The sequence below is a fragment of the Microcebus murinus genome, chromosome 6 (assembly GCF_040939455.1).
Source record: "Microcebus murinus isolate Inina chromosome 6, M.murinus_Inina_mat1.0, whole genome shotgun sequence".
In the NCBI taxonomy this organism is placed as follows: Eukaryota; Metazoa; Chordata; class Mammalia; order Primates; family Cheirogaleidae; genus Microcebus; species Microcebus murinus.
The window spans coordinates 26,146,708-26,172,008 of NC_134109.1; the positions used below are offsets into that span (position 1 = coordinate 26,146,708).

A 25,301-nucleotide genomic window follows, 5' to 3' on the forward strand; every position below is an offset into this window, starting at 1 on the left:
AAGAGTCCCTGGGAGGTTAGACCCAATGAGTTCTGGGTCCCTAACAGTCTTTAGCCTTCTCCCTCTCCTCTCTGAAACCCTCAACCCACCCTTCACCTTCAGAGGCTTCATCCTGTTCCCCACCCAAGATCATCTGACCCTGTGTCTCCCTGTGCCCAGTTCTCCTCACTCTTTCATCCTCCTTCCTCCCATTAAAGGCCTTGGGAGCCACCACTAATTCAGAATTTGAACATTTCTAATGATTCTACTGTTTTTACCACAGGGTCCCCATTCCCTCTGTGATGGAGAAATGTGTCCAAAGCAACCCAAGGGGAAACTCTTGAGTGAATTTTTCCATGGAAATATTGGTGCACAAAATGGTTAGGTCTGTTATTATTACTTCAGGCACACTCAGGGTAAATATGCTTTTGTTGTGATAACATCATTTCCTTGGGAAAATACATTTCAACTTCTGGATGACCCACTCCTAAATGAGAACTTTTGAAACACAGCTTGAGAGCCTGTATATTAACTGCACTTGCCCCTGCAATGATTCTTTGCTGCTTTCCTGGGAATACCTGTGTTTTAGGAAATATTTATGCAGAGAGGTATGTATGTATTCCCTTGGTTGTCTTTAAGTCAGTTACTGTAGTTTAACAACAGGATAACAGGACATACCTAACAGGGTTGTTGAGGATTAAAATAAGAAGGCAAATGTGAAGCACATCCTAGTACAGTGTGTTATACTAAGGACTAAAAAAACATTAACTATCATAAGTATTGTCATTTTTACTTAGGAATATTGATCGACACTCTCTGCATTTACGATAAGCCTATTTACATAGAGAAATATCTTTTCTGCCAGTGTCAGAATAACTTGTTCAATTGTGTACCAAACCAAGTAGGGAGCTCGTATGACAGGGCTGTGTTGTATAAAATATGTATCTTTAAGCATGAAAATAACAATGCAGTGGGATGTTCTTCCTATAAGAAAGGCCCAAGGGAACTGAGACTGATTGGAATAACACATCTCCCATCTTATCCTCAGTGGAACATCAAATATTAATAGAATCAGCCACTTTACTGAAATTATAATTCCCTTTCTCTCTAAATTGTTGAATGTGCAAAGTTAAATATGTGTTTGACACGGCTCTATTACCTGTTGTTTTCTGATCATAGTCCACATAGAATATAAGAAAATGGCTGAAGATGAATTTAGAAAAACTGGAGTTATAAAATGACTTATACAAGAGTTTTACAGTGAGATATACTGAAATGATGTGACCAGAAAGAAGCCATTAACTTTATGTTAGATAAAAGTTAGAGTTCAAACCCAAGAAGAGTGACAGATGTGAATATCTAGTCCTTAACTACTCTTCTTGGAAATGGTGCAAGTGCCTGGGAGAGGGAAAAGTGACTCAAAGATTGAGAGTTAGAGGCTTACTATAATCTCAGCTGTGGTAATGGACCCAATTCAGACTCTTCTCTGAGGATGACTGTCAATGATTATTAAAAATTGCTTCAAGGCAGGCTGCCTGATTAGCTTAGCCACTTAAAAACCGTAGTAAGAAATGTGGTTGTATATAGTAGCAACAAAGAATTAGAACTCCATGAATAGTGACATGCTCCTTTCAACTAAGGCAATCTCTTCCCTTGGAACATGTTCATGGCTAGCACCTAAAGAGTTTCCTTAAATATTAAATGTATAGGCCGGGCGCGGTGGCTCACGCCTGTAATCCTAGCTCTCTGGGAGGCCGAGGCGGGCGGATTGCTCGAGGTCAGGAGTTCGAAACCAGCCTGAGCAAGAGCGAGACCCCGTCTCTACTATAAATAGAAAGAAACTAATTGGCCAACTAATATATATAGAAAAAATTAGCCGAGCATGGTGGCGCATGCCTGTAGTCCCAGCTACTTGGGAGGCTGAGACAGAAGGATCGCTTGAGCCCAGGAGTTTGAGGTTGCTGTGAGCTAGGCTGACGCCACGGCACTCACTCTAGCCTGGGCAACAAAGTGAGACTCTGTCTCAAAAAAAAAAAAAAATAAAAAAATAAAAAAAAATATTAAATGTATACTTCCTAACCCTGAATTAGATTCACTTGCTTCACACCTATCTACTTCTCTTGCCTCTTCCATTTTTATGAGGTCTGAGAAAGAACCTGACATCAGCATTATTCCTACTCTGAGAGGACAGCTCTTCTGGGCCTTTTAAAGAAGTCGTTCAGTGATGCATTACAAACAAATAATATTCTCATAAGATGAATATTGCCTGTATTTATCATTTTGAAAAATTTCCTCTACTGCAAGTCTCTGTTTATTTAGGGAATATAAGCCAATCAAATGGCTGGCTAGGAATTCCTATGGCATCAGGACCACACCATATAGCCAGCCCATATAACAAATCATCGCCAGTCCAAGGAGGGTTATAATGAGCAGTATCTCCATTATCTATTTTGCTAGTCAGGCTTCTGATGTACTTTTTCATGGATCTTCATTTCCTTTATTTGTGGTTTCGTCTGTTCATTTTTGCCTATTATTTTGATCGGTGGAAACTTTTCTGAAAGTGATATGCTTTCTTTAAGGTCTGTTTTGTTCATTACTTCACAAGGTTGACTGTGGTTTAGTGCTATATTGTTTCTTTTTGGGTTCTTTTCAAGGCTTTCCACATCCCTAACACAGGGGTGCTAGTTTTCTATTTCAATGGTTTAGTAAAAGTTTATCTTGGATTCATGCCACCACATCAGAGATGACCTTTCTGTAGAGGGAAGGACCCACAAAAGGAAAATGCTCAAGATTTTACAGGAAGAGCTAGAAATGCTGACTACCTATTACCAGGACTGTGACAAAACAGACATGGTTGCATTTGTGAAAGTCCTGAAAATAAACACCCTCAAACTTGATCACTTTTATAAAATACAGGTGATAACCAGCCTCTTTCAATTCCCAAAGGAGAGAAGAAATTCCAAGGGCAAGTTAAAAAAAATGAATTCCCCAAGAAAGGAATATATACTCTAACTTTTCTTAGCAAATACTCACAAATTAAATATCTTACATTTTCCTTACAACATACCTACAAGCACATAGATACATGCATGCCTCTTCCTTTTATCTATCAGTCAGGGATTATGCATGCATTTTATAAATAGAAGCTAATATGCTAATCCTTAGAAAATAACAATTAGAATATTCTGGTTCCAAAACCAATTCAAGAAACATTTAGGGGCCGGGCGCGGTGGCTCACGCCTGTAATCCTAGCACTCTGGGAGGCCGAGGCGGGCGGATTGCTCGAGGTTGGGAGTTCGAAACCATCCTGAGCGAGACCCTGTCTCTACTAAAAATAGAAAGAAATTAATTGACCAACTAAAAAAATATATACAAAAAATTAGCCGGGCATGGTGGTGCATGCCTGTAGTCCCAGCTACTTGGGAGGCTGAGGCAGGAGGATCGCTTGAGCCCAGGAGTTCGAGGTTGCTGTGAGCTAGGCTGATGCCACGGCACTCACCCTAGCCAGGGCAACAAAAAGTGAGTGAGACTCTGTCTCAAAAAAAAAAAAGAAACATTTAGGGAAGTAAACTTCTGTGCAGTAGTGCTGCATAGGCCTCCATTTTATATATATACTACAATTATTCCACTGTATTTGTGGTTACAGTCCTTTTTGTTCATGATATTATGTATGTGGGCCCTTTCTTTTTATTCATTAGTTTTTCCAGAGCTGATCTTCTCTATTGCTTTTGTCAATTTCATTCATTCCTTCAATAATTATTTAATGAATTCCTATCATGTGCCAGACAGAATTTGAGGCACTGTTCTGCCATGTACCTGGCTGTTCTAGGTCATTTCTGTATTTTTCTCCCCTTATTTTCATTAGTTTACTCTGTTGTCCTTTTTATAGCTTTTCAAATTAAATAATAATTCACTTATTTTTAATCCCTCTTGTCTTTTCAGTAAACATATTTAAGATAAAGTTTATTTTTGAGTATAGTCTTAGCTATCCCACAAATTTGATATTATAGTATTTTTATAGCTTTCACAGTTCTAAGTATTTTATAATTTACATTATGATAATCTCTTAAGTGTATGAGTAATAGGTACACTATTTTTTAAAATTTCTCAACACAAATTTTTTTTAAAAAAATCCTCTTTTTATTATTTCTAATTTAAGTGGCTTGTGGATAAAGAGCATGAATTGTTTAATATTTGGAAATGTATGGAGCCTTCATTTGTGACATAGTATGTGCTGAACTTTTGCACATAAACATGAAAAGAATGTACAGTCTCCCTGTTGGGTACAGGAGTCTATGTGCTTTTTCAGCACATAGTGCTTTTCAGACTATGAGTTGTGGCTCATACGTGGGTTGTAAAATCAATTTAGGGGCTCAAAATCAGCATTAAAAAAAGAATAGAAAATAGTATTTTGTGAAACTTAAATTTCATATATACACATACATACAGATAGATATTTTTACTGGATTGCATATAAAATATATTTTTTGTTAGGAGTGATGGTCTAAAAGATTAAAAGCAACTTATTAAAGAAACTATTAATTCCACATTGCAAATATTTAAATCCTCAGTAGTTTCTATTTGAGTTACCTATCAGTTACTGATAGAAGTACATTTTAAATAAATTATCCACTGTGATTGATGATTTGCCAGTTTCTCCTTATAATTTTGTTAGCTTTGCATTTATATATTTTGAATTTGTGATGTGAAGTACATACAAATTCTTTATCCCTATTAATATTTTTTGCTTTATTCTATTTTATCTGATACTAATATTGCTATACCAGTTTTCCATCTGATTAATTTTTCATGGTTTATCTTTTTGCAACCCTTTATTTTCTACCTTTCTGTGAGATTTTACTTTAGGTATGTTTCTTTTAAGCAGCCTATAACTAAACTTTTAAAAAGATGTGATTTGATTATCTCCTTTTTAATAAAAGAATATAATGTTAACACTTATTGTGACTACTTGTAGATTTGGCCTTATTTCTATCTTAGTTTTTGTTATCTATTTACTATCCTTTTCCTTTGCTTCTTTTTTCTTTTCCTGTCTTCCACTGGATTCATAAAGTTGCTACATTTACCTTTCCCTCCTCTATTTGTTTGAAAGCTATAGACTATATATCAATTATTTAGCTATTTTTTTCCTAAGTATAAAGTCATATTTCTATCCCACCCTTAAGCTTGATACAGACTCTATCCATTGAATACTCTTGGTCCCTGTATCTTTTTTTCTTATCTTAAATGTGTTTTATTTTTTAAAAAACCAATAATTATTTTTATAGTCACGAACATTTATTGACATTTTATAAATTTGTTGCACTTCATTGTTTCATGTTATCCAACACTTCGGGTTCACTTTTATCCTATCTTTACTATTTATTATTAATAGTTCTTTTAGTGACAGTTCACATGTGGTATATTCTCAGACTTTGAATGTTTCAAATTATTTTTATTTTACCTTCACTCAAATGACAGGCTACCTATGTATAAAATTCTACACTAAAAGTAATTTATGCCTCAACACTTTGAAGCTATTAGCAATTGTCTTCTAGCATCCATTGTTGCTGAGGAGAAGAATGCTGGTACTCTGGGTTCCTTTGTAGTTAAAGGAAATTTTCTCTCAGGTAGTATTCAGACTTCTCTTTCTGCTTAATGTTCTACAGTTTCACTATGATGTGTCGAGAAATACATTTATTTTGGTACACAGAATGATTTTTTTTTAGCTGAGGACTCATGTCTTCTTCCATTCTGGAAACTTCTCAGTTGTTATTTTTTAAAGTGTTGCTTGTACAACTATCCCTTAGGTCTTTCTTCTGATACTCCGATTAGAGTCACATGGCATGCTCCACAGATTAGACACATGCTATTAGACACATGATCTAACATATCTGACTATTTAAAATTCTTAATTTATCTGTAAAGAATTCATGTTCCAGTTGTTGATTTTGTTGGCAGTCTTAGTATTAGATTTATTCATGTGTTTTGGAATTTTGGTTTGCAGGCTTATTTTGAATGGGAGTCATTTCCCCTCTTGTCTCTCCTCTTGCTCATTCCTCCCTGTCTGAAGATTATACAGCTGCCTTCACCTAGGTGCTCTGACACCAGTCCATAACCAGGCTTTATAGTGGCATTTTGGGGCCTTGCCTCAGTGACATTTAGAAATCCAGGTCAGTTCTGAGACATAATCAGGCAAGGGTTGTCTTGCTGTCTTGCTGACTCTGTGGGCGCACAGTCTCATATAAAGATGTAGCCTCAGTCGGTGGGTCCATGCTAGTTTTATCAGTCTCCCAATAGAAAAGCCCACTGCAACCTTTAGTTTAGGGTTTTTCAACCTTGGTATAATTGACATTTTGTACTGGATAATTCTTTGTAGTGGGGGGCTAGCCTGTGCTCAGCAGCATCCCTAGACTCTACCCACTAGATGCCATCAGCATTCCCTCAGTTATGACAACAATGTCTCCAGATATTGCAAAATGCTCCCTGGGGAGCCAGATTGTCCTCAGTTGAAAATCAGTTTAATGTTCAAATAGTGAGCCTGGCTTTAGTCTCTCCTCTTAGTAGATCACTTGCAGCCCCCAGTACGCCACAGGAGCTGAACTCCAGCTGGCCACTGCCTGCTTCCAAAGCTGAGTTCAGAAAGCCTGTAGCTTCTACCTCATTCACTGAATCTCATTTAATTTTGAGGCCAAGAAGATATTTCTGTTGTTTGGAAGCACAGCTATATCCTGTAGATTGTCTTCTTTAAACTTTTTATCTACCATTGCTATGTGTCTGAAGCAGAGAGGAGTTGTTAAAGTGTGAACTTTAGGAGCCAACTTGACTAGAAGTCAGTAAGTCTAAATCTAATCTTTCCTTTTGTTTGAAACTAAGCCTTTCCTTCAATGGTCTTTAGAGTTATTGCTGTTCAAGAAATCAGAATGTGTTTGAATAGCCATAGACTTGTCAGCTAGAACCAAATCACACTTATGAATATCAATTTACTAACAACAAAAATGTGATTTCTTTTAACAGGGAACAACTGCAGCAGCAGAAATTACAACTATACCAACCAGCATGCATTGGAGACAATATAAGTCAGGGAAATACATTATCTCATTTAATCCTAAGAAAATCCCCAAGGTGCAGGTAATATTTTAACAGATAATGAAACAGAAGCTTAGATATAGCTCTAGATAACAGTCAATTAAGTGAAGGAGCCAGGATTAAAATCTTACTGGATTGAAATCCTGCTGTTAACAATTGTGCTCTCCTGCCTCCCATCTACTACTCTACATAATACAAATAATTACTGATGAGATAATTGTTATTTAGTAATCCACCTCGACACAAAATACTATGTCCCGGGTGGGCTTGGTAGCTCACGCCTGTAATCCTAGCATTCTGGGAGGCCGAGGCGGGCAGATTGCTCGAGGTCAGGAGTTCAAAACCAGCCTGAGCAAGAGCGAGACCCCGTCTCTACTATAAATAGAAAGAAATTAATTGGCCAACTAATATATATATATAGAAAAAATTAGCCGGGCATGGTGGCACATGCCTGTAGTCCCAGCTACTCGGGAGGCTGAGGCAGGAGGATCACTTGAGCCCAGGAGTTTGAGGTTGCTGTGAGCTAGGCTGACGCCACAGCACTCACTCTAGCCTGGGCAACAAAGTGAGACACTGTCTCAAAAAAAAAAAAAAAAATACTATGTCCCTACCGCCACCACTATCATCTCAACCACCACTTCTTTCACGATCTCCTCTCCCACCACCATTTCCATCACCACTCCCACCACTACCATTTGCTAAGAACTTATTATGAATATAAATTATATCAGGGGCTGGGGACTGAACTTGTCTCCTCTCAAAAATAAGCTTCATGACAGCAGGGATCTTATCTATCTTGTCCACTGGGGTTATCACCAGTGTCTAGAGCAATGTAGAGCACAATGGACAATCAATATATATGTAATGAAAGGGTAAAGACAGGTTGTCTGTCTTTAAGAGACTTACAGGAAGCAGAACACATGAAAAAAGAGAAATAAAACAAGCAAGTTGGTAGAGTCAGCAAAGGAGTTGAGGATGGGGCACCTGGGAAAGATACATCAAAGTGATAAACTAAAACCCAATCTTAAAAGACAGGACCTAGGTTCAAGAGGGCTAAGGGCCCTCTGTGCAGAGATGATACAAGCATGTAGAACAAAGAATGGGAAGCAGGGGTGCAGAGCAGTCTGTGTGCAAAGGGGTGGTATAGCACACAGAAGGTGGGAGAGAGGGCAGAAGACATATTGCAGAAGGCTTGAGCATCAGAGTAAAGACTCCCAGGTTTATCTTGCAGGCACTTGGAAGTCTCCAAAGACATCAGAACAAAGGCTTGAAGAACTATGTTAGGGATGATATTTAAAAATTGTTTACCAAGCCTATTCATGTACCCTATTTCTTTAAGAAGAACCAATTTGGATAGTTTATAAACTTCTATCTTATTCTACTTAAGTTTTCTTTTTCTTCAAGAAGAAACAATTTTGAAACTTTATATTTTTCAAAATATTATCTTTCATCCAGTTTTTAAAATTCAGTGTACACAACTGTGCACAGTGTTCTTATAATTTTTCAATCTCCTCTATATCTACTTTTAAAGTCTTTTTCCTATTTTTAATTCCCTTATTTTCTGGCAGGGGTATGTTTATTTTCTCCTTCCCAGTGTCCCCACCCCAAACTAAATAAGGTTTTGACCTTAACTAATTTTATGGCTCGCTTTTCACTATATATTGCTTTTCTTCTTGATTTCCTTTTATCTGTTTTTCTTAGCTTTATTTTATTGTCCCTCTTCTAATTTCATGTGATAAAAGCTTACTTCAGGTACAACACAAATGTGCTGCATATTCATTGCTCCCATCATCTCCCATGTGTGGTGGACACTACTAACCTATGAAAGCTCTCTTCCTTGCTGAGTCAAGAGAAGTCTTCACAATTCTTTTGCACACAATGCTGTGGGCACTCAGCTGAAGCCACTTTATCAGATGAAGCCAATTTGCCATTTGTATCTTGGTTAATTTCTTTTCAATCTCTCCATATTTTGGTGATGACTAAGATTATGAATTTACCTTTGAGTACATCTTTGAGTACATTTCAAATGTAAGTTTTGATATATACAATTCTTATTTTCAATATAGTCTACAATATAATTTTGATCAAGTACTTAAAAAGAATGTTTTAAAATTTCCCAATTATTTGGGCATTTTGTCAAGAGTTTTATTTTAATATTTCATTTTATTATAAAGTGGTCAGAGAATGAGTCCTGTATACTTTTTACTTTTTGAGGACTTAATTGAAATGTTCTAGTTTTAAAAACTATTCCAGGGGAGCTCTTGTTCAAAACCCTTTATGTGCTTAGGTTTTATCTGCCTATAGCAGTGACTATTACTTCTATTCTCTTTCTGGAATTATTTTAGGTTGAATCTATATTTTCTCTCATCATTTTTATCTTTGTATACTTTTTCCTCAGAATTTTGGACATTTGTCTTTTAGTTCATGAATTCAATTTTCTGCAGTGCCCAATCTCTATTCACTCTGTGTTTATCTCAGTTTTTCACTTACGTAGTTCTCATCTCTATGCAATCCTCCCTGACTTCAGACCACTTGCTCTTTCTATCTGATAGCTTTTTCTAGCTCTTCACACAGATGCACTCTACCCTAAATTTTGTTAAGAATATATATTTTCTAAAATGTTTCTTTCTTGCTTAAACTTATTTCAGAGTTTGGCAGTACCTCTGGATCTTTTCTATGAAGCTTTCTTTAAGCTATACCATCAATTCCCAATCCCCAAGATTTTTCAGTATTTGCTCATCCTTAGAGAAGAAAGTCTAAGTTTGCCATTAAGGGCTAATGTTCATGGAGGAAATGATATGGATTCTATCAGAGGCTGGTGTAAATCCCTGCCCAAATCTTTTAAAAAGGAATTTTCATACTCAGATAAGAAAGAAGGGAAGTGAGGGATGGGAAATATTCAGCAGTGATACTAGTATTTCAGTAACTATTTTAACACCCCAGAAGGCAGGGATGAGAAGGTTTTAATTTAAATTACACAAATATGAATCACCAAAGGAAGATCTGTCATTCTGTGACTCTCAAACTTCAATCTCCTCCCCAGTGAACCACACACAACCATCCACTCTTGGTTAGGTGTGGTTACTAGGACCCTCCTCTGATTGATGTCATTGTCCATGCCAAAACCAAACCCTAAGACCTCCTAATGCCATCACTAAGATCCAAATCATGACAGTCAGTAGAAGAAAGAGAGTCTTAGAGGCAGACCTCCTGGCTGATGCTTACCTCCTTCCTACCTTCAGGCCCTGAAACTGATGAGAGGGGATCATCTGGGATATTCCAGGTCTCCCTCTCATTTCCTAGACTGCTCTCTCGCAGGAGGACATATACAAAAGCCCTTAATGTTGTTTTCAATCCAATCCTTTCTGTGCTACATCTAACACAATTTCCCCCAACACTTTTAACATGACAATAGCATTACTTCATTGGTCATTTGAGTGGTAAAACTGGTGCAGAAAGGGAGGGAAGTGAGTTCCTAAGGGTGCACATTACATTTTTCAAAAAGCAATATTTAAAAATAATTTAATCTGCCATTTGTGGCATATATGTATTTGTATCAATCAGTGGGGACCTTGGAAATCAGTGGTCTATTGGGAAGAGTTTAAGATTAGCACAGTAGGTAATATGCATGACAGTTGTGGCTTGACCACTGACCGCCTGTGCACTTTGTTACACACTCATAGCACCTTACTCTTCCATTCCTTTATCTTCTAGAACAAAAATTTTATAATGACATATTTTGGAAATGCGTAATTTAAAGAATCCTATATTTAAGGATGGAAATACCACAGATTCAATTATGTTTCTTGAAACTACACATAATAAAAGGCTAAAAGGCTGACAGAAGATGTTTAACCTACAATATGACATCTACGCTCATCTCAAGAACTTTTGGAGCACTTGTAACTCCAGATTACTTTGCCCTAGAATCTTCTCACTTTAATGACTCACATATTAAAAATATATAACATATATTTTTTTAACTTGATGCTTATTTTTTATATTTTTCTGACATGAACCTCTAAACATCTTCCGTGACACTGCCGACCTTGCCACACTGACTGGCATTTGGCTTTCCCAGGAAAGCTCCTGACTGCTTTCCTGGCTCTGAATCCCTAACAGCCCATAACAAACACCACTGTCCTGGGTGCTGACACAGAACAGTAGTTACCTTCAGCTTCCACAAAGGTCACTGATGCAGAGTATCCTAAGACCTAAGCATTGGCATTCAGTCTGTGTTTCTCAAACAGTTTTCTTTCTGCAGAGAAGACTCCCAAGTTACAACAGCTTTTGACCCTGCCTTTCAAATTCATCTCTAGTCTATGTGTTTTGCCCTGTGCCTGGCAAACTTCAATCTCCTCAGGTTTATTTCTCCATATTTCCTGGAGAGTATGATTCTGGCTCTGAAGAAAAGATCACTGACAAGGAAAAGATAGTTCAGATGCATGTAGTTGCTCATAGGCTGTCATCCTTCCTTAGCCCAGCTGACCGCTTGGAAGAAATACCACAAATAGTTTTGAAAGGAGGATCTGAAGAGGGTACTAAATTATGAAGTGTTGCAAACATTACAGAGGGAAAGCAGGAAAGGCTACTGGTACTATGGAAATAGCGGGGGAAAAAAGAAAATAGAAAAAATTCTAAATCATTTTCTTCACAGAATTGAAAAATGAGATTTAGCTATAGGAAATATAAATATATGAATTTTAGAACAATAACACAGAACTGCTGGGCCAAGAGGGGGTGAGGAAAATGGCTATAAAGCATCAGCACTAAAAAACAAATGTGCTCATAAAAAAGCTTTCAATGGAATAGACAGAAAACAAGTTATTTTGGCTAATTATTCAGTAGGGACAGTGGTTTTTGTTTTACAGATGGGAAAATGAAACCTTTAGAGGAAAAGTGACTTGAGTATTATCATAAAGAAACAGGACCCCACTGTTCTCATTCTCAACTCCCTTTGCACCAAAATCCAAATGACATTCCATCTTTAATGTTCTATTGTTCTCTAAACTCAACCCTCTAGGATGTGGAAACTTTGATGCTTTTGGAAATTGCTTCTATATTTGTCTAATGCCAACTTCTGTGTTAGGAGAAGTTTGAAGTTCAACCCAAAAACACAGGGCCTGGCATGGTCAAAATCTCATTACAACTTCTCATTAGTTGTGTCTCTTGGGGCAACTATGGCATTCCTGAGTGTGACTCAGTATCACCAGTCATAACTGAGGGTTCCTGATTAATATGAACTGAGCCAGAGTCCACAGTAAGGCCACGATAAGATCCAAGCAAATGAAGCAACACATCTTGTAAGGAGGATGTAAAAAATTACATGAAAATTTCTGGAAATGTCATCTTATACCATATTATACCATAATAATACCTAACACATATTCAGCATGTATTATGTATCAGGCACTGGATTTGTGCTTGACATTCATTAATTCATTTATTTCTCTTAAGAATCTTATGAGATAGGTACTATTTTATTATTATTCCTTTTTAAAAATAGGAAACTGAGTCACAGAGATGTTGAATAACTTGCAGTGCCACCTAGGAACAAGAATTACTTTAGAATAATTAGAATATATCAACTGATACTCAGGATCCCAATTTCAAGAGTCATGAGAAGTTTCTCTAGATTAAAAATAACCTTGTCAATCCAAATAAAGTATGGGGTTTAGTTCACAGTAATGTACCAAGGACAGTTTCTTGGTATGATACATTCTGTAAATTTATCATGGCAATATAAGATGTTAACAATGTAAAAAACTGGGTGAGTGGTACTTGGGAACTCCCTGTACTATCCTTATAATTTTTCTATAAATCTAAAATTAATATAAAATCTGGTTTACTTTTAAGAAAAAATGGATACTGGATACTTCATAGAGGGAGCTTTCCATTGAGTCCATTCAGATGAAAAGCCATGCTGTTATTTTTCCTAAAAGTCATAAAAAATATTTGAAAACAGTGGGGCCTTCACAACACTATACATTTTACATGTAAGTGAGAGAATGCTAAGGTCTTCATTAGTACTAACTTAGCTTCAGAGACTTGTGCTAGAGTTTTAAAGGCAAATTGGAAACTATTTCCTGGAACAACGCCTCACAGCATGCCTTTTGATATTTGGATTATATTACTTAAATTCTGAAGAAATCTTTGCTTTTTCCCCCTTCTGTGCATTTTTGATGCTGAGCTGTTTCCGGTTTTCCCACACTCCTGCCTGTCACAGAGAAGAAACCACAAAAATGCAGTAAAGCAAAGGCTGTCCAAAGAGCTGCAATTCCATCTCAGGAGGCTGAGTTCTCCTGCCAGCTGTTGAGTTCAGGGCAGCAGGCAGCATCTTCAATCATCCAGCCCTGCTGCCTAAGCCCATCTCTCCACCAGCTGACCAGCCACCATACAGGCCACCCTGGGCCATCTCAGGGTATTGGCAATTACCAGAGAATCCACAAATGAGGAGCACACTGGCAAATTCAGCACTCACATCCGACTCACTAATTTTCCTAGTTAACTGTGGGCTTTTCAAACCTGTGAAGGACAGTGTGGTTTTAGAATGCATGAGGGTGACTAAGGCTTACAGAGTTTTTATGTGTACCAGGCTTTGCTCTATGTACTGTATTAACTTTGCTAATATTTATCAACTGACCTAGGAAGTAGATACTCTTAATCAAATAACTTGTAACTTGCTGAAGGTATCAAATTAATGAAGAGTGGCATGGAATGAGAATCTAGGCAGTCTGGCTACAAAGGCTGCACCCTTCAGGATGTGACTCTTTCCAGGGTGAGAAGATACACAGTTTCCTTTCTATTTTGCTACTGGAATTCAACCACAAACTACAGCCTTCTTACTGCCTTTCCTTACTACTCCAGAGGGTTCTGCAGTCATTATAATGCCAACTATCCCTAGAACAGTGTTTGGTACTTTAGTAGGCACTGAATAAATATTTGTTGGATAAAGGAATAATGGCAACAATATAATTAAAACAGTGACAAAGGATTGTTTTCAACCCAAATCCAGAATTTGATTCACCATCCAAGGAGGAAAAAACTAACTACTTTTTCTGTCCTAGGATTCTTTCTTACAATTAATACTGATCTCGTGAAGGACAAATGAATGAGAAGCCTTAACAAGGGCAAGAGAAATACATAATACAAATCTCCTCTATGTATATACACAGCAGGAAAGGCCTGCCTTTTCCAGGTACCTCTGTAAAGCTCCCCAATTTTAAACTAAAAAAGGACTGCTTGAACCAACATCTTTTACCAGTCTATTTCTAGTTAATTAACCAAAAAATGGTTGGAGGTAGAGTGAAGGATTGTGATCTACAAAAATTTGATGCAGGCATGGAAATTTCTTTTTTTTTTTGGTATAAAATAGGTGGATTACAAAAGGTACAAAAGGTATTATTATAAAAACACTGTTGCTACACATAGCTTGTTGACTAATGTGAATAAAGTTTATTTCCCCAAATGAAATCTTGATCCTGTATCTTCTCATTCATCTGCCTAAAAGTGAACAAACAAGGGGAGAGGAGAAGGGTGCTGATCTGATTTTATAGAATGACCAAGAAAAGATAGAGGAAGTTTTCTTTCTTTCTTTTTTGTTTTAATTTTTATTTATTTATTTAGAGACAGAGTCTCACCATGCTGCTCAGGCTAGAGAGCCGTGGCATCAGCCTAGCTCACAGCAACCTCAATCTCCTGGGCTCAAGCAATCCTACTGCCTCAGCCTCCCGAGTAGCTGGGACTACAGGCATGCGCCACCATGCCTAGCTAATTTTTTATCTCTATATATTTTCAGTTGGCCAATTCATTTCTTTCTATTTTTAGTAGAGATGGGGTCTTGCTCTTGCTCAGGCTGGTCTCGAACTCCTGACTTTGAGCGATCCTCCTGCCTCAGCCTCCCAGGGTGCTAGGATTACAGGCGTGAGCCACCACACCTGGCCATCAAGGAAGTTTTCATTTCCTTTCTCCAAGCCCACAGTTCAGGACTGTTACCTGGTACACTGTCCAATTATAGTTCTTGTCAGAGGTCAGTAGAGTTGGTTAGCAATGACCGTGAACCCTGCAAACAGCTCTCACCACAATCACCTGTGGAACCTAAAAGAGCAGTGCTTGCCCCTCCCACAGGGGAGAGCCCAGCCATCCACATGTTGCAATAGCTCCACAGGTGATTTCAACTGTAGCCAGAGCTGAGCCTGTATTCCCCATCAGGTGTTCTTGTTTTCATACCTCAATAACTATCTTCAAGGCTCCATATATAGAGTACTATTAGCTTAAAATTGATATAACTCAAAGAAAATGAATAGAAGATTATAGAAAACTTACTTGGAAGCCTTCTGGGATGTTGCCTTTTTGAGCATTTGTTTGTGATTGGTTGGGGGCTTGGGGACCAGGGAGGAGGAAGAACTTGGAGGTGGCACCACTTTTTGTTGCAGAGTGGTTGGCTTCTGGCCACTAACTGTGGCACTTGAAATTCTGCAGCCTGCACCATTAACTGTCCATAAGTTGGAGTTAGGCAGTGTCTGGCTACCAAAGATTGCCTATAAGAAAAAGAAAAAAAAAAAGATTGATGGAGATCCTCTTTACAACCCATTCGTTACATGTAACTGGTTTGTAATCCTGAAGGGGGGCAAAAAGAAAAGGGGAACCGTTAAATAAAGTCATTTTTTTTAAAGGAAAAACTTCTCTAGTGTCGCTAGTGCAGGTCTAGATTCAGAGAAGAGGAATCCCTTAAAGCAGAGAGTTGGGATGGTCTTGCTCAAAGTACACTGGGCTAGGAATCAGAGCATCTAGGTAATATGTGTTGGTGCTTGTGAATGAATCAGGAAAGCATTTGGTCTCTCTCAGTCTTAGTTTCCTTCATTGTTAAAGTCAACGAATTTTTAATGAATGTCTCTTACCGGGTATCAAGCACTAGAAATAGAGTACAGACTAAAACTAACTGGAAGCTTGACTCCATTCCAGCCCACTCTAAAACTGTGAACTTTAAAAGGTTTGCATGTAGGAGGATAGGGAAGAAGTCAGTGTGGCCAGGGCACTGTGAGCAAATAGAGTGGAGAAATGAGGCTGGAACAGGAACAAGGAACCAAACCTGGTTATTATGGGCTTGAGGGCTAGTTTAGAATTCTTTTGTTTTTTGTTTTTTGAGACAGAGTCTCAATCTGTCACCCAGGCTAGAGTGCTGTGGCATCAGCCTAGCTCACAGCAACCGCCAACTTCTGTGTTCAAGCAGTCCTCCTGCCTCAGCAGCCTGAGTGGATGAGACTATAGGTATGTGCCACCACGCCCAGCTAATTTTTTCTGTTTTTATAAGAGACAGTGTCTTGCTCTTGCTCAGGCTGGTCTCGAATTCCTGACCTCAAGTGATCCTCCCGCCTTGGCCTCCCAGACTGCTAGGATTACAGGCGTGAGCCATCATGCCCAGAACTAATTTAGAATTCTGATGTAGTAATACCTTATTGACTTAGAGCCACCACACAATGCTACTTTTTAAATTTTCTTTTTGTAGACACAGGGTCTTGCTATGTTGCCCAGCTGGTCTCAAACTCCTGGCCTCAAGTGATTCTCCCACCTTGGCCACCCAAAGTGCTAGGATTATAGGTGTGAGCCACTGCGCCCAGCATGAATTATATTTTTAATATTGTGAGTGAACTGCCATCAGTAAGAACATCTATTCAACAAATGTTGCCATGGTGAAAACTATGTTTCCTAATCCATCAAGTTTTTCTTTTTTTTTTCCAAATTTTTTCTGGGACATCTAAATACAAACAAAAACATGAATGAAAAGGGCAAGTTGAGAACAGTGAGCATAGTGAGCTCTCATTTCTGTAAGAAAGAAAAAAGAATACATACAAACATATATGTATACACCAACACACACACACACACACACACACATTAGTATCTGCACAGGACAATTCTGGAAAGATACACAAAAAACTGGTAGACTTCATGGAGAAGAACTGGCTAGCCAGGGGTCAAGGTAGGAGGGAAACTAACTTTTTACTACATATCATTTGTATCTTTTGAATTTTGTACTGTGTATATAACAATACACAGTACAAAAATAAATAAATCATTAAAAAGACAAAAGGAAGTCGAGTTCTAATGACATTTAAGCCAGTAACAAATTAACTCAGTACAAGTCAAAAGTATCCAAATGAAGCCTAAATTTCAACAAGCTGGGTATAAGACTCCCTATTAGATTGGGTTAAAGAAGGAATTAACTGTTCAACACAGGCTACAAAAGCAGATTAGGTCATCAGTGAAAGGCAGAGAGATCCAGAGTAAATGGAAAAGAACATGGCTTGCAGTCAAATGTGCCTGGGCTCAAATGCTGCCCTGTCACAAAGTGGGTGATCCTTTCAAGTTGCTTTAACTTCTCTGAGCTTCAGCTTTCTCATAAGCAATTAAAATCACTTTGCTGGATTGTTGGAGAGTAAATGAAGATCCTGCAAGTACCCCTAGCCCAGACATTCAATAAGAGTTTCCTGAAATAAATTAAGAGACAAGTACACAGTAGACGCTCAACAAATGCTCCATTCCTTCACAAATCACTACCTCAGTCTATTAAGGAACCAAAGGATGGCATGACATGCAAGCCTACCTATCAGTAATCATTTGTGAATGGTAGTTGGTTACACATTTTTTTCCAACATATTTTTCTAGTCTTATGATGATGCTCACTAGCTGTGAAAGCAAACTCTTAAAATGAAAACATATGTTTAGGTTCCCCAGATCATATTTATTCAATTCTTTCTGACAGAAATAATCTTTTACTCTTCTAAACACTTAGAAAAATTTAAATTTATTTTTATGTGTCTTATCACAGTTAGTATGTTCTACTTTGCATTATAGCCATTTACGTATGTACTTTTTCTCCCTTCAAGACAATACACATAGGAAATGGCTGGATTATGTATGTGATTAATTTTTGTTTCACCAACAGTGCCTCGTAGAAAGCCCAGGTGTTTAATAAATGAAAATAATGGGAAAAAACACCAAGTATTCATCAACTAAATTCCCATACAAGGAAATAGCCAAATATATATTTACATACAGATGTAATCTTGTAAAAGGACCATTCTCTGGACTTTGAACAGTGCCTAGTATGTTGTTTGTTACTAATTCACATTCAGCCACAAAATATGTTAGCCTTTCTGCAGATCCCAAACAAAAAGAAATTCACCTTCCTAGATGCAAATTTTGTGGTAGGACCTTAGACATTGATACTCTATATAAGATTATTGTTTACTTCAAACAGCAAAATAAAATAAGTTAGAACTTACTGGCTGGATACTATCACTTCTCCCTTTCTTCCTAATAATATTACCCTGATTTTGTTTGGGTAAAAATATATGCCCAGCTGAAAAATTACATTTCCAAATTTCTCTTGTACCCAAGGATAACCACGTGACATATATTCTGGCCAATGAGATATAAATAGAAGTTTCTGGGTGTAGTTTTGGGGAAATTCTTTAAAGGGGGCAGACTTGGTTGGTACATACCTTTTGCTGTTTACTTACTGTTCTTTCCTCTAAGAACATGGATCTCTAGCTAGAGATAGACAGGCATAGGATTATTAAGGTAAGCTAAGAATTGAAGAGGATAAAGACTGAATAAGTATGGGTTTCTGATGGCATCACAGAGTCTGGGAGAGTCTATTCTAGATTTTTAACCATATGGGGGAAAAGCAGCCTCTAACTTGTTTAAGCTGTGAACAGGGAGAGGGAGTTCTGTTACATGCAGCCAAATGGAATCTTAACTGGTAAAAGAAAGAATTCCCAATCTACCACAGATTCAAGTTTGCTTAAGCCTCAATACAACAGAAATGTACTGCATCTCAGAAAGCAGATACTCTTTCCAAATATAGCAAAAACATTCTAGGTTGTGACTTGTGGTTGGATGATGATACTCTAATATACTGAATAGATAATGAAATGATTACAATTGTACACCATTTGGAACTCCAAAGAGTCAGTAATGTAGACAGGTCCCCAGGTGTTTAATGAAAGCCAAGGCTAAGTGGGATAGGATTAAAGCAATTAAATCTGTTAAGAACACCAGGCAAACACTCAGGCAATGTTAAAAGCAGACATAAATGAATGTGTTTAAACCAGTGGCAGAAATCAGCCTCTTCCAGCCCCCCATAGCCTGTACTGGCCCTAATCCTACAACTCCACCCACTACAGATCACAGGAACTATTTTGTCCTGATATTCATTCATAAAAGGACAGAAGAATGATATGAAGTTCTTTCTCTATATTTCTAAGAAATGTGAGGTTTGGATTTACAATATTAACAACACAGGGATGGGGGCTGCACCACTGTCAATGTCCTAGGAAGGAGAGAGCTGTGTCAGCACTGGTCTCTACTCAAGACCTGGTCACCATGGACATGACTCTTGCTTCTTTGTTGGGTGTGGGAAACAGCCATATTACAGCAAAGAGACTCAGAAAACCACAGTTTGAGGGTTGGCTTGGCCCCAGGCAACAGACTGGAAAGGCCCTCCTTCCCCCACAACAGAAGGGTACACGTGGGTGGGAAGGAGGAATTTCTGATAGACAGAACACAGACTGCAACTTGGAAGGTTCTGAGGAAGCAAGATCTGGGCTCTCTTACTAGAAAGATAATACTGTTCAGAGATTACATTCTGGGAGGATTTTTTAAAATTCCTTCCAGAAAAACACTCCTTTTAGGCTTCACTCAGACTTCTTGGAGCTGGATGTCTCTTCATAGTGAAATAACTCTGTAAATTCATTTTTTGAGAATTCAGGGAGATGAAGTAGGAAATGATAATCTCTATTTGAGGAGATTCATGCCCCCCTTACTCTGATTTCTGAAGAGCAAACATTTCTATGTATCATTCTCCCCACATTAGATTTTGTCCTAACTTCGATAAAGTTCCCATTATATAGTATACAAAGCCACTTCTAGTATGTTTCTCTCTGGCAGCTAAAGTACTGAGATGGTGCATTTTCTTGAGCATGTAAGCCACTAATCTCTCACTTTCCTACAACCAGGCTGAGAACTGTTCAATGCAAAAATCACATTGCAAGTTTTGTACAACCCTAGGATGCTGTAAATACCTCAGGGCCAAGATGAGGACGAGGGTAGCTGTTTCTATTTTGGCAAAAGTAAGCTTCCAAAAGGCCTTTGTTTCATACTGTGTGGAGTTCTTGGCTGTCTTCCATTCACAATGTTTGTCAGCTGGGACAAGACTGGAGGCTGAGCAAGAGCAACAGAGTACAACTTCTGATATTGCTACAAAGCACAGAGCTATATTATGACTCCAACAGGGTTGGGGCAGAAACCCAGAAGTTGCTACTGTTCTTACAGAGAGACCAACCACACAAATACCTGAGACAGGACATGGAGTTGCCAAAGATACTAGAAATCCTCTGGTATACCCTTCTATTTCTAAAATCAATTAATAAGCTCCTTTTCCTTTAGCTAGTAGGAAACGAGGTTCTTACTACTTCAGATGACCTAGTCTAAAGGATGTAAATACAGGTACTTACCTGGGCAGAACAATTTTGAAACTATTATTCACCAGCCAATTGAAATCAGTGTGCTTCAGACAGTCCCTAAGTACTTGCTAACATTTGAGAAACACCGAAGGTAGGTAATTATAACCAGATACTCAAATATATTCATGAACCTCAGATTCCTTCATCTAATCAAACTGAAGATAACATCAGTAATCTCTGAGTTGGTTTTTCAATAGTGTTGAGACACTTGAACTATCTTGGGCGGGGTGTGTGACATGACAAACAAAGCCTAATTATGAGATAGCTGGATAAGGGCCAGGGCTATAGCCCATGACCATAAAACCCAGTGAAACTCACTTGCCCTAAGACATCGCCCAGATGACCTTCTTCATTAGCAGCCCTGCCCCTCCGTCTAACCAATGTATGAACCAATCTGTCATACATTGATAGAGGCTGATATTCTTATGGCAAGTTTAGATTCATTTGATCATAGACTGCTTTGCTTTCCATTTCTTTCACATCTCCCTCAGTGCCCAGCAATGTCTGAACATTGATCTCTCACAAACTCACAAACATATACACACACACACAATTGGCAGACTGAAAGGTTTTTTTTCCTTTTTTGGAAACACCTTAATTTCTTTAATACATGTTCATTAGAAAAAGGAAAACAGTGCTAAAAGTCATTTCTAATTCTACTCTCAGAGATAACCTGTTAACACCTAGACATTTTTCTATGCATAAATAATGTATATATTTGTACTTCTGTGTGTTTACAAAAATGGGATCATATGATACCCAATGTATTAGAAACTGTTTTTTTTTTTTCTTTCAAATATCTATCTTGAGTATTTTTTCCTATTAGGTAGATCTAGATCACTGTTTTTAATGGCTGTGTATTTTCTATTATCGTTTATCATAATTTACTTAACCAATCACCAATAGGAGAATGCTATAAATTGACACGATGACTACAACTATATTTGTAGTTATGGAAATATGTATGTTCATAATAAATTTCTGAGTGGAAAAAAAGCAGGCCCTCAAAATCTTATGCTTCCATTTTGAAACACCATACACACACATACACACACACACACACACACACACACACACACACACACACACATATTCAGGCTGTCACTAATTTATTTTGTTCTTTAAGAACAGTGCTGTGATAAACATCATGTTATCTATATATTTTCACATATGCTGGATCATTTCCTTAAAATAATTTCCTAGAAGTAGAATAGCTAGATCAGAAGTCTTCTTATTCATCTGCTTCAAAACTCTTTCATATATTAATATATTCCCAAATTGCTCTCACTATAGGCTGTAGCAATTTACATTCCCATCAGTAAGTATGTTTGATAAGATTAATTTCCTTATCTTTCCTTTGATTATTATGAGGAAACAGCTTGTATGCCATGAAATGCTATCTCATAATTTGATGCTAATGTTGTTTCTTTTCTTTTTCATAAGACATCAACACCTTTGGAAAAACATGCTAACAATCTACACAGATAATATTTTAAAGAATAAATCACTCTCTTTAGTCTTTCTTCTCATATCTCTCTTTAGCAACTCTTAACAAATTAATTTGTATACCATTTTTAATTGTTCAAATAAGTAAATATTAGTTTTTATTAAAATGTAGCTAATCAATACTTTATGAACCTTGAGCTTCTCCTAAGACACCTTTTTAAATATCATTTTCACCAATTTCTGCTTCCGGCATAGGGGTTTAACTAAAATGCTATGTATATTTAAAATTAAAAGAAATACATAATAGAAGAGATATTTGCACAGCCATGTTCACTGATGCATTATCCATAATAGCCAAGATGTAGAAGTAACCTAATTGCCCAGTGATGAACGAATGGATAAAGAAAATGTGATGTATATGTGTACATATACACACACATACACACATGCACACACACAAGAATATTATTCAGCCTTAAAAAAGAAGAAAATCTTTTAAAACACAGTACTATGAAAAAACAAAAGAAGGAAATTCTGTGATATACTATAACATGGAGGAATCTTGAGGACATTATGCTAAGTAAAATAATCTAATCACAGAAGGACAAATCCTGTATTGTTCCACTTAATATAAGGTATGTAAAGTAATGAAACTCAAGGAAACAAAAAATATAATCGCAGTTGTCAAAGGCTGGGGGAGAGAGAAAAACAGGGAGTTTTTCAACAAGTATAGAGTTTCAGTCATGCAATATCAAAAGTTCTAGAAATCTGCTGCACAACAATGTACATGTAGTTAACAATACTGTATTGTATATATAAAAATTGTTGAGGGTAAATTTATGTCATATGTTTTTTACCACAATGGAAAAAAGGGCAATATATAATAATGAGAGCACCTAACTTTTATTGAGCTTTTACCACAGATGAGCACTGCTCTAAGTGCACTCTCTGTTATTATCCCATCTGACCCTCCACTCTCTTGGGGCATGTCTCATCACTTCCATTTACAGAAGAAGAAACTAAGGCATGGAAAATGTTCAGCAATTTGTCCATGATTGCACAGCTATTGAGTAGTAAGAAGGGATTTGTACACATGGAGTCTGATTTAAGAACCCCACTATACTATGCTGACTTATTTGTGTTATGCAGACACCCTTTTAAGCAAACATACCTAAAACAAATCCATTTAAATCAAATCTCCTTTCCAAAGCAAATCTAAAGCAAACCTAGTAATACATACAATTTTCATCAGATTCATATAAAAGACAGATTTCATTTCCTTTGCTCCAAGATCATTCTCTTTCTAAAGAAGGAAAGGTTGAAAAAATGTCTGTAAGCAAATCTTTGGTACTTATCTTAAAAGTTAAAGAATGTGTGTGTGCACGTGTATACAAAGATAACCTCAAAAGATCAGTAATGATCCCAGACTGAGAGCTCAACTGGTTAAAAAAAGAGAATTCATAGTCTCATTTTAAATCGTCTCTTTTATCTTTTATTTGCTAGTAGTTGCAGGGAATTATTCATATGTCAGAGCCCTTATTTTCCTAATAATGTGTCTGTATCTTGAAATAATTAGTAAAAGGCAATCTCTAAGTTTCCCTTACAAAATTAAATTCTGAGTTTATAAACATGTAACTTGTCTCTGTTTTCAAATGTATAATTTGTTTTACTTGGCCTAGAATTGCAACATGGTTGGCCTACTGGGCATATGTTGCACAGACCTGTCATATTCATTAAGCATTTTTCCTGGGGCTGCACCCATCTCAGATGGATGGGTTCTTCATGTGTAAAGATGAGGTCTTTCATCAGCTCACACAGTTACTGCTGTGAGTCTCTTATATGCCTACAAACAGAAACAAACTATAGGTCACAGAGTGAGGGAAGAGAATGAAACTGGTCACCAGGGTAGCTATAGCAAAATCACATTTTAATGATATACAACAAACAAGATTAATCCTAAGCAGCTGGTACATTAACAGTTGCTTCTTAATACCCATAACCTAGCTGAGTTCTGATTACACTGACCCTTTCTATTTACATATATAAGAGTATGTAGCAGCAATAAAGCTAGAATGCCTTATCTGACTGATAGTAAACGTGTAAAATAAAAAGACAATGAAGAGTCACTTCTATCATAGAGGAGGTTGGTAGAGTGGGAAAAGGCTTTGGAAGCCCTCCGACCTGTTTTGAATATTATCTCTGCAATTAGGCAGCTGCATGACCTTGGGTAAGTTACTTAAACTCCATGAACATGAGTTTTCCTCATCGGTGAAATGGATATAATATTACACCTGGCACACAGGAAGCACTCACTATACATCCATTTTCCTCTAAGATTCCAGAAGGACATTCCTCTAGCAGCACCTTAGAAAACAACCTGATGATAACCAGGGGACTTATGTTACTATCAGTAATGAATTAACATAATGAACTAATATCTATACTGTAGGAATTCTGTAAGAATCAGATTTATATGGTATTGAAAAGGTAAGCATAACATGAATTAATAAGCAAAAGTGTCATCCGTGGTAGTCACATTTGTAGACACCTGTCATGTGTCCTGGTAGTCTTCTAAAAAACACCTGTCATAGATATAAAATTAAAATAGTATTGTCAGTAATAACAGGGTTGAAAGGACAAAGTAATGATTGGAGAGATAGGATCTATAATATTATTATTATTTTTTGGTATATACGTGTGCTGTAAGAATGATTACTTTTTTCTCTTTTATTTGTTAGTAGTTGCCGAGGGTCTTGCTATGTTGCCCAGGCTGAAGTAGAGTGGCACGATCATTTAGTTCATTTATTATTTGTGTGACCCTGAGATAATTACATAAATGATGTTCTGTTTTTTTCGTCTGTAAAATGGGGCTAATAAGAGGGCGGTTGTATGGACTCAATGAGATAATACAAACAAAATGCCTGTTTCGGTACTTGACATGTGGTAACATAACATCCCAAGGACTATGAGCCTTATGATAACCCACAGGTGTATAGTATCATCTCCATATTAGAGATAAAGAAAAACCAGGGTCAAAGAAGTTTGAATAACCTGTCCCAGTTCATAGACTAGACAGAGGCAAGACTTAAACTGAGGAGTACCTGCTTCTAAAGCCTGTCTAACAGAGTGGCTATTTCCAAAACAACTGAATGCAGTTTCACATGTATTATTTCATGTATTTTCAATGTATTTTTATTAGGTAAGAAGAAACAAGTTTGGTTTGGCAAAATCTAAATCAAATGGTCCTAGGAAAATCAGTAA

General features: G+C 37.3%; 1 protein-coding gene across 13 annotated transcripts in view; it reads right to left on the reverse strand.

The window, feature by feature from the left end:
• The window catches only part of TTLL5 (tubulin tyrosine ligase like 5), a 278,632-nt gene that overhangs the window by 46,913 nt on the left and 206,418 nt on the right, over positions 1-25,301 (reverse strand). For all 13 annotated transcript variants that reach the window (XM_012742399.2, XM_012742392.2, XM_076003842.1 and 10 more), the window contains one exon: positions 15,391-15,605. In XM_012742399.2, coding sequence (XP_012597853.2) covers positions 15,391-15,605 — 215 coding nt within the window. The remainder of the gene's footprint in view (positions 1-15,390; positions 15,606-25,301) is intronic.